This window comes from Peromyscus leucopus, unplaced genomic scaffold, assembly GCF_004664715.2.
Source record: "Peromyscus leucopus breed LL Stock unplaced genomic scaffold, UCI_PerLeu_2.1 scaffold_1546, whole genome shotgun sequence".
Taxonomy (NCBI): domain Eukaryota; kingdom Metazoa; phylum Chordata; class Mammalia; order Rodentia; family Cricetidae; genus Peromyscus; species Peromyscus leucopus.
In genome coordinates this window covers 10,189-20,915 of record NW_023504717.1, presented here as the reverse complement: position 1 = coordinate 20,915, position 10,727 = coordinate 10,189, and the positions used below count along the sequence as shown (strand labels likewise).

Below are 10,727 nucleotides of genomic sequence, written 5' to 3'. Positions count from 1 at the left end.
GACCCAACAATTACAAAGAGGTACTGCTGAATATAAACATATAAGAAATGTGCTAATGTGAAATGCAAACAATAATAAAAGGTTAACTTAAAATAGGAAGGCATTCACAGTTAAGGAAAAAACTGACTAGAATTTGTTCAGCCTTTTAAAATGCATCATAAAATGAAAAAATGTTCCACTGCAGAATAAGGTTTTGGCTTCTTTTATGATTGAAAGGAAGGGTAATTATGATTGTCATGAAAACACATCGAGCAGCTGTGTACAGTTAACAAAAGAACCATTCTACGATGCTTTCAAAAACTGGCACTTTAAAGATTCACATTTCCTAGAAATGAGCTTCTTTTCAATTGGAGCAGATAGCAAAGAGAATGCTTTCTATTAATCATGGCACTGTACCAGGTGAGTTCTCGGAGCCAACTGGATCCTCGTTCTTTTGGGATGATTCCCACATACATGATGTAACAGTTACATATACTGATTTATTGATACTTAGACTTAGACATGTGTATGTTATACCATTGTAAAGGGTGATTTTTAAGTTTTTCAAAATTCAATGTTTTTTTAAACCTTTGAAAATGCTTGTTTTAGTAGATTCTTTCACACTTGTACATCTGGCTTAGAGATTATTTTAAACAACAGCATAACAAATAATTCTGCAGTTTGTTTCATGAGGGCTAATTAATAGGTACTTACTCATTAAAGACTAGGTCTGGTGCAAAATAGAGAAACTGGCTGTTCGTATGTTTGTACGATCTCCAACTCAAGGCAAACGATGATAGACACATCCAAGAATACTGGATGAGGGTAATTTGGTCCTCAAGAGGCAAGTTTTTAAATCCTAGAGAACAGAACAATTAATCACAGAAAGACACTTAGCATGTGAGCACATTCCAGGAAGAATTCCGCCTAACCACCTTTCTCTAACACACTCGGATCAATTCCACAGACATCTACGGGAACGCGTGCTTGGCTCTGCACAGGTCATCATTTTAAATTCACACCAAATGCGTGGTGTGGGGGTGGGCTGGCGGTGGAGCAGGGCTGGGCCAGATCACACAGGAGCATCCAGCGAGCTTCTGCTTGGATAACCAACAGGATCGCATTCACCTTCGAATCTTGCTTCATTCCCACACAGCCAAAGGTGCCAGCTTTAGGGGGAGTTTAACTGTCACAATCTGCATATCCGCAAGAGCAGAAAAACTGTAGTCTTTTTGTCTTTGTAGTGCCTAAGAAATCTTACTCCTTGCTCCCCATGCCTGGGAGAGGAGCTGTTGACCGTGCTCTGCAGCAGAGCTGGCACTCTGCTCTATGACCCCTGTGCTTTTCTCACACCTATTTCCAGCTGTGACGTGCTGTTCTTTGGGTTGAAGCCCTCCCCCGCTTTTTTTCCCACAGGATGCAGGTTGACCACAGTTAATTCATGAACCAGCGCAGTGTGCAAACATCTCTCCATGCCGCCTCTGTAGAGGGTCTATCCTGCCTGGCAGAAAGTGAACACAAGGTGGAGAGTTCAAGGGTGCTTTATGGGTGCTGAGGGCAGGGAGGAGTTTTGTGTGTGTCTGGTTTACATTATGCATGTGCACGTGTATGCACAGGTGCATGTGCAGCCTTGGCATACAGGTGCACGTGCAGCCTTGTGGGTGCAATATGGAGAGGCCAGAGGTCTATGTGGGGTGGCTTGTCTGTTATTGTCTACCTTATCTTTTGAGGGAGGGTCTTGCCCTGAATCTGGAGCTAGGCTGACTGGCCTGAAAGCTCCAGAGTTCCTCTGTCTCTCTCTGGTGCTGGGATTACAGGCCTGCAAGACAGGCCTATAATATTATATACATCTAATAATATATATATTATTATTACAATATATACATATTTATGTATATTTCTGAGGATCTAAACTCAGGTATGTGCAGGCACTTTACAGACCACCTCTTGAGTCCCAAGCAGGATTTTTTTTTAACCAGGAAGAGTTGGTCAGGGTGTTTTACAAGGCTTTAAGTTCCTTGGGCCTGAGCTTAGATGAACTAGGGTACTGTGCTGCCCGGAGCCAGCTCAGTGTGACCTCAGTAACAGAAGGGATTGTACCTCATTTATATATTTGCGAACAACAGTCGTGCTCCTGTTTTAGGAACAACAGAACCACAGACCTGCATTCTTGGAAGGAAAGAAATGAATCAGTATCCAGAATTCTCCCACCACTCTGGTGTCTTTGACAGACATGTCAGGATGCTGCACAAAGCGGACCCCAGGGCACCACTAGTACCGAGCCTGAGCCGTGTGCCATCCTACCTGGAAGTATCTTGGCCCACTTCACGACCTGGATCATCTGTTTGCCCGCCAGGCGGTTGAGCGTGGAGAGCAGGTTCTCTGCAGTGTCAGGCTTGGAGTTGTCGTAGCCGGCGTACACGGTCTCCGGCTCAATGTTCTCCAGGATCATGGCCGGGGATGGCGTGAGAGCACGCGTGATGGAGGAGAGCTGCGGGACCAGAGCGGAGTTCACGGATGGCTCCTTGCTAGGAGCGATGTATGTGGTCCCCTCTTCCGGGCTCTGTGGCGGTGGTGGCGGGGGATGCTGTTGCGGCTGCTCCTCGTGAAGGCCTTTTAACTTCCCCAGCTTCTTTGACTTTCGAGCTGTCAAATACAAAAATCGGAAGGGATAAAGGCAAATGTGCATGATATCATCTCAAACACACTGCATGAGGCAGACTTCTACAGGTCCTTGAGTTGTAATCAACGCATACTCTCTCCTAAGGAATTCTTGTACCAAAAGGAGTACTTTCAAATTAGTTACCTGAGGCAAATGGCAAAGCTCCCAGGTAAAGCTCCTAGCAGCTGCTTCCTGCCTTTGACGCATGGCACACATTTTTCCTTCTAGCCCATGGAGACCCGCACACACCTGCAGGCTGACTCGAACCTCATCCTGGTCTCACAGTGGAGAGGAGGGATGACAGAATAGGATGCAAAACTGCATTGCAGGGTACAAGTGGGGCCCACGACCAAAGAATGACAGCAAGTATACATGGAGTGCTGAGTGCCAGGTACCTTCTAAATGGCTTGCACAAAATCCCCCATTTAACAACTGTCTTGGGTTGTGACTACTGTGATTCTCATTTTAGAATAGCATTTAAGAGTTTGTCCAATCACAGGAAATGGTGTTTGGAGGAAGAGCAATTGCTTCAAATGCTACCATCCTGGGATCTTGCAGAGGTGAATGCAAAGGCAATTGGGAAGATACATGAGAATGGGTAGAAAGAACTTTCTCTACTCAGAAGAGCCAAACTGAGCTTAGTGCTGTGGTCATAACTGACTTTGCAATTATTGTAATGCTTTCAATTGATGTAAAGATTCTCCACGAACCAGACATAGCTTCGGTTTAATCCTAATGTGAATCTCAGCCTTACAGGCTCATTGACTACAGAACAGGGCTATGTCACACCAGTGAACTTGATGTAAAACATAATCATTTCTATTTACAATTACAGCTATTAATATTGATCATGTTCACCTCAGAAAAAACCTACAACTCAGTAAAAGTGAAGCCATCATCCAGGAGCAGGCACCTCACCTCTGTTACATGGTCATTAACCATTGGGACTAGGATTAATAGAAAACTAAGACATAATTTCTGCCCATAAGAAGTTTAACAAACGAATTTAAAAATTTCAACCATTTGTTGATAAACTCTGGCCATCACTGGATGATTTGAGGCAGAGGATTCCGATTCCGACATTATTAGATTAAGGGCTGCTGTCTCTTATCCACATACCGCTGACAGGAAGCTTCAGACACTGTGGTATAGGTAATCATGATGCTTCAAGGCAATGTGTGAATGAAAACACACCAGAACTTATCAACAAAGCAACCAGTCAACTAGATCCAGAGAAAAATCAAAGAGCTAAATAATCACAAATGCTGGTGGATCAGTGAATCTGGCAGAGCTAAGGAGCCCTCTGGAGCAGCCACTGGTCATGAGGGCAATCAGATCCAGGAAGCTTCTGTGCCATAGAAACGTCTCTGAGTCTCAGGTTGTTTGACTGGAAAATGGGGCTCCATGAGAGATCCCATTTGAAAGATACGGTAGACAGCAATGTGATAGATCTCTGGCTTCCACTGACGTGTACACACACACACACACACACACACACACACACACACACACACACACACATTCTAGACACTGTGTGGTGGCTCACGTCTATAATCTCAGAATTTGGGAGGCTGGGGCAAGAGAAACAGTGTGAATTCAAGGCCATCCTGGGCATCAGATAATTTCAAGGCTAACATGGACTGCAATGAGATGCTATCTCCAAAAGCAGAAAGCAAAACCAAGAATGAGCTCACTAGAGTTTTCTTGTACTTCCTGAGACTGATTGATGCTAGACACATTCTGACTCAGTGGGAACGCAACGCCTGCTTTTTCATCTCATTAAAAGTGATATCTGATTGCAAATTAATCATAAAATTTATATTTGTTTTATGTCTTAGGTCCATACTGCTGTGTTGATGTCTCACATCTGATTTAAGGTCAATGCTATTAATATCATAAAGAATATTGAATGTCTTCTCTGGTGTAGTTACCAAGCAGTTTATCAGCATTGTGTCTAGCATTTCACTTAATTCATGTTGTGACTTTGTGAACACTTGGAACTGAGTGATAATCTGTCTTTACTGAAACACTGTGTGGATTCTTCAGCCACATGTATGCATCCAGTATCTTTTCTGAAGGCCCAGGGAGCATGGTGAAGACGTTGTATGCATTCTTACAATATCATACTGTGTACTGTGTTGCTAACTCACGAGTTCTCGGCAAATATTTGTTGAATAAGTGTTTCATTTTTAAACATTAACAAATTTCACAATACATCACATACATGAAGCCTCAGTTTATTTCCCTGTGAGAAATGTAGTCAAGCTTCTGAGATTTTCAGATAAGGTTTTTGAGTCACTAATTATTCCTCTGCAAAATTTCTACTGTGTAATGACCCATTTGTGAACTTACCACTCTTAAAATGTTGTACTTGAAATACTAAGCTACACTTGTTGAGTACCCAGTCTCTAAGCACAGTTCAGCAGACTTTCTATATTTTAAGAAGTCCAATGTTCACTAGGACCTGTGACTAGGCAATATTGCTATTTCCACTTTTTTCAGATGAAGAAGCAGAGGGGCCAAAGGAGAAATACCTTTTCAAGCTTTCAGAGCTAGTGCACACCAGCGTGAGCCAGTGAGTTCAGCCAGGTCCCACTTCTACTTCCATACCATGCAGTCTCTCTTCTATTCCTTCCTCTCTGACTTCTCAGCATTAGTTTATGCTCTATGAGCACTGGCTTCACATCCACGTGCATCATTAAGATGTTTGCCGATCATATAGAAACAATTTGGGCTAAAGATCCTTAATGAACATGTTTCTATTATTCAAATGAACCTTGTTTTGGGGTACAGTTCCTTACTAAATTCTCTGAAATTAATGGCCCCTGGGCTTGGGGACCTCACAGGCCCAGATGGCCAAGGCAACACTCCATCTTAGATATTAGCCAATAGTAGTACACTCATATTCTCTCTCTCTGTCTCTCTGTCTCTCTCTATCTCTCGGTGTGAATGTTTCATACATGTAAATACCTCCCACTCCCACTTAGACTCACTTGAAAGAGGGGTTTCACTTATCTGTATTGGATTTTACAGAAACTAGAGTGTGCTCAGGGGATTCCCCGCAGGTGCCAAGGCGTGACTGGCAACATCTTGGCAGCTACTATCTGCTGGCCCTGCTAGGAAACAGACCTCCGTAGATTCTCCGTGAATTAATTTCCAGGATCCAGAAATGGAAGGGCCTGCTTCCTGTCCATGGCCAATAACCAGAGCATCAAGCTGGGAGTACCTCTGTGTTACTCCACAAAGATTGGAACTATCTCCCAGTGTGATCTGGAGACTTGCTGAAGCCCTGGATTCTTGTGTAACATGACATCCTGTTTGGTTTGTGCTACCTCCGAGGGATATGAGAACTCCTGAATACCCTTCAGACAAAAACCAATCTGAATCAGTGATGGCTACCTAGAAATGAAGCCATTCTTGCATCTTCCAGGAGATCTCCAACTACCTGTATGACTTCAACTTTCTTCCATGTTAGAAATGGTGATCAACTGGAAATTAAAGACTTGGCAACAGGTATTAGAGATGCTGTGCAGGGATTATTATTATTTTTATTATTATCATCATCATTGCAGCTGTTCTTACTATTGGTTCCCAGGCCAAATGTAATTGCATCCCGCAGGGCAATAGCAGCACTCCCTGACTCTGGGTGTTGATTTCAGCCACAAAAACATGATTATGCTTTGGGTGCAAGACTTGATTTTCTTTTAGTTGCCAGAGGAGGAATGAAAAATCTGGCAGACCTCAGCATTTCTCTGCCATGTCACCAAGAGAAGAAATGTCACCTTTTACAGAGGACATTAATTGGCTATACAGCAAAACCATCTTAATTTGTACTAATAGGGGGGAAAGAGCATCTAAATCGTTCTTAAGGCAACACGCACTAACTGGATGGGGGAGGGGCTAAGGGCAAGTTGCCTTCATGAAGAAATAATTAGCTTCTCAATGGAAAATAAAGGAGTAGCATCTCTTAATTGTTTCCAAATACTCCTGCAATAGTTAATAAGGTCGAAAATGGCATTTTAAAAAGGATCTGTACATATTTACAGACCCCTCTATGTAATTAACAAAGTCCTACGCATTACTGATTTTACAGGACATGTGCTATGGCAGAGGTAAACTCAACCTCTCACCACTTTGTAAGAAATTCTGAATTAGTGAATCTTAATTCTCTGGTGTATAACGCTACCCACAGACAACATTACAGCATGATCAATATGCTTTTGTTGCTGTTTTCACAGGTCACATTTACCAAGTACTCAGCAAATAACTAACACCCACCTACTGTATAGGGAGTACTGTTTTGCAGACAGTGAAATGTTGATGGGAAATCTTAGCCTGACAAGAGAGAACCGTTTTGAGGAAGCTGAGTCCAGAAACTGATTAGGTTCATACAAGCTGCCGGGGTTGTATTCTGGGTGAGGTGCCACAACATATTTGGAGAAAAAGACAATGGCGGAAAGCTGTCTCATCTCTGCTGTCCTTCTGTATGACTCACTGTGCCTCCATCCGCCCCAGCTGTCACCTGGAAGTGGGGATACGTCCATAATCAAATACTACTGACTTTCCCAAGAGTAGAGTCCCTTAGACCAGAACCAGAACTGAGTGGTGAGGCTGCAAGGAATGTGAAGAAGTAAGAACAGGGTTTGGGGTTCCACAAAATAAGGTTCTGCATTATGGCTTCCCTGTAGGAGATGCCTACACACTATTCCGGGGTCCGGGCGTAGTTATTTCGATGGCGTTGTTATTTTCTATGAGTACACTGTTCTTTTTCCCCCATTCCTTTTTTATTTTTAATGTTAGTAAGAGTCAGGAATATGTATGTACACAGACATATGCATGGGCAAGGCTCCATCTTGGGCTAGAGTTTTAAAGCAGAGACAATATCTCTTCAGTGCAGCCAGGTTGGAGTTGGTAGTAAGAAGGGCCTTGGAAGTCAGAGAATCATCCTCAGTGCTCACCTGCAGGCAATGGGAAAACATCAGAGCTGTCTTCTGCTGAAATGTCTGCTCTTTTTGTACAAAAAAAAAAAAAAAAAAAAGGAGGAGGAGAAGGAAGAGGAGGAGGATGGGTGGAGGAGAGTTTTGACAGTAGGGACCGAAGCTGTCCCCTAATTCTAAAGTTCCATCTGGCACTTTGGACAAGGGTCTGTGCAGAGTGGCTGGGCAGTGTGGTGATTTGTGGCATTCCTACTAGACACCTTGTTGAAGGGACCTTGGGAAGTCATCACAGTGTACAACCCTGAAAATCTCCACCCATAAATCCATGAATCAACGATGAGAGAGAACAGGACTTTACCCAAGTGCTCTGCGTTAGGTCAAACAGCTTTATTTCATTTTTGTCTTCTCCTCCAACCCAGTCGTGCTTTGAAAACTTAGGGACATTTTCTGAATTGCGTTGACCACCTCGTTTTCTCTTTTCACTAAGGGTGATAAGACACAAAGACTTTAAAGGACCAAAGATTTGGAGCAGACACCAGGAGCATTTCCTCTGAGCACCCTGGAATGTGATATGGAGAGAGGCTGCAATTCAATACTCATAAGAACATTCAATATTGTTTTCCAAACAGCCTGAGGTCCTGGTGGCAGGTGACCTGGTGCTCAAGTGCAACTTAGCTCTAAGGTAGAAATGAGTGACTGAATGAATTCTGGAGATCTGGAGCCCCATGGTGGAAGTCAGGGAGACCCTCTGAGGTACATTCCAGTCTTCACCAATGTTAAAGGAGCTACTGTGTTCACATTTGTCTGAAACATAGGGATTAACCCCTTATCCTTGTAAGCCTGGTAAGACATAATCTGAGCAATGTTTTTCAAAAATATGCATAAAGGGCAAATACTGTGACTTCAGAACACATACTTGAAAGAATTCTCAGTGTTATGAAGAAAAACTCTACCCATTAAGAAAGCAATCTCATCATAAGGTACAGCACTGTTTTTTCGGTTCCAAATTTAAAATACAGTCTCTGAGCGGCTGTGGGACTGGCGGGTGACAGAGATTTGTCCTGACTGTGGGCCAGGCAGGAAAACTCCAGCTACACCCTTGGCCTGCGGCAAACATTATGCAGGTTGCAGACTCTGAGGTGATGTTCTGACAGGACCCGCGTTCCTGCGATGCCTGTCCTCCGGGTCGCCTCAGGTCAGCTCCCTACACCTCTCCCCCCTGCCCCCACGTCCCTGTGCCACCCCCAGCCATTCTGCTGGGACAGCCCCTTCCTCGCCAGCCTTCCCTGGAATTTCCACCTCCATGTCACGCGTGCAGAAATCGAAAGACAGCTGCATTTTCTTCCCATTAAAACACTAGCTACTCTAGTGAGCATTCCTCACGCGCTATGCATTACTTCTGAGTTCTCAACGTATTCATTTGTTCTCTCAATCAAAATCTTACTCCTGTTTTAAATAAGGGGAACTAGAGCAGAAGTACCTTGCCCAGGCGGCACGTGCCAAAGGCAGGATTAGAACCCAGGCAGGCAGTCTAGCTGCTGCCCGCATGCTCTCCTTCACATGAGCCGTACCACCATTGCCTTCAAAGCCAATCTCTTCAGAAACAGAAGGAAACAACTGCCGTCGTTCTTTGGAAGGCCCGATTTACACACAACACCGACTTATATTCTAATGGGGAACGTTCAAGCGAATGTGCACACGGCTTCTAGGATGCTGAAATTACCTAAGTTCGTTTCATCAAGTTTTTTTTTATCCCTTCCAGAGAATCAGACTAATATGTGAAGGAAAGGGAAATGCTAATTTTTCCCTCAACATATGTTGAGAGAGCCACTCATGTGCACACTTGTTAGTTCTGCCAGAGTGCAAGCCTGGAGGGTGAGACACGCCCATCTCTGGGAGAACTTCTCGGCAGGAGAATTCTTAGTGTGGAAGGAGTGCTCGATTCAGAAGCACACGGCATGCTTCACATGTCAGAAGCAGCCCCACAGAATAACCCGGGTCCCTAACCGGACTATTAAGTTGACGTTATCAAGTGCCGAGCTGAAGACAGCGCTCATCCGTGCTGGCTGGTGAGGGAGCTCAAACGATGTAGCCGAGGACATCCTCATTACCTAGCAGATTAACCTTCCAAGAAGGAACTGAGTGTTTCCTAGGTTCAGAATCGAGAGTCATGGGACTCTTGTCACCCCAAGCTAAAGAAAGATAAAAAGAGGGGAAGGAGAAGCGGGGGAGGGCGGGCAAGAAGCACTGTGTAAAAAGAAAAAAAAATCTCTTTATTCACAAGAAATGCTTTGATGAAAAGGCAAAGTCTTCTAAATAAAAATGATTCATGCCATAAAACATCACATTCGTCCAGTCACCTAGGTGACTTAACAATGGTTATAAACACTGCTTAACAGTCGTTTTGCCCCCGCCCCCTTTCAGGCCTCTGCAAACCACCCCAGTGGCCGAGTCCTGTAAAGACGCCATGTCGGCACAGGAGCTCGCCAGGACGGACTCCCAGGAATCCTTACCAGGCTTTTGCTTCTCAAAGTGCGCATGCACTTAGCACTTGGAAGGTGCTGCAGGAGGGCTGTGAGTTCAAGGCCAGACAGAATGCACAGTGAGACTGTCTCAACAACAACAACAAAAATGCACAATAGCAGGGCATGTCCACATGTGTAATCTCTGCACCGAGAGGCAAAGGCAGGAGATCAAGACCAGCCCGGGCTACATAGCAACTGGGGTTGGAGAGCGGGGTGTGAGGAACAGTAAGAAGGAGGAAGAGAAGGAGAAAGAGGAAAGGGGGGAGAGAGGGGGGGAAATGGGGAGGGTAGGAAGCAGAGAGATGCAGATTTTATGCTTTACTTTATAAAACGGAAGTTGACTTTTGCCTCAGGTTGGAGGTTAATTGAAAATACCATTTTTCTATGAAGGAAAAACTTCTTCTCCAGGAAAGTGGACCAAATTTATCTTGTGGCCTTTCACCCTCCCCATCCCACCAAGAATGGCTAGAGATGAGTCTGAGTGTAGGAAACCACAGCGTGATGTTGCATTTCCAAGCTGCTCGTCCACAGGGCCTTGCTCCCAACTCTCCCTACAGGTTACAGTCATCTGGGAAACTTCCAAAGTACCCACGCCTCACCCCCACTGGCCAACTGAATCAGAAC

General features: G+C 44.4%; 1 protein-coding gene across 1 annotated transcript; it reads right to left on the bottom strand.

Annotated features, from left to right (window-relative positions):
* Positions 1 to 407: 407 nt before the first annotated feature.
* Positions 408 to 8,562, bottom strand: LOC114689170 (mineralocorticoid receptor-like). Its single transcript, XM_028863565.2, has 3 exons — positions 7,937 to 8,562; positions 2,284 to 2,625; positions 408 to 838 (listed from the first exon to the last, which is right to left on the bottom strand). The coding sequence occupies exons 2-3, from the start codon at positions 2,429 to 2,431 to the stop codon at positions 690 to 692; spliced, it is 297 nt and encodes a 98-aa protein (XP_028719398.2). The 5' UTR covers positions 2,432 to 2,625; positions 7,937 to 8,562; the 3' UTR covers positions 408 to 689.
* Between the last annotated feature and the right edge of the window lie 2,165 nt (positions 8,563 to 10,727).

What these genes read in the sequence shown, in the direction of transcription:
- LOC114689170 (XM_028863565.2), bottom strand. Translation starts at nt 2,431, where the DNA reads ATGATCCTGGAGAACATTGAGCCGGAGACCGTGTACGCCGGCTACGAC. An exon ending in GTGGGCCAAGATACTTCCAG is followed by an intron (nt 839 to 2,283) that starts GTAGGATGGCAC and finishes TCTGTTCTCTAG; the next exon opens with GATTTAAAAACTTGCCTCTT.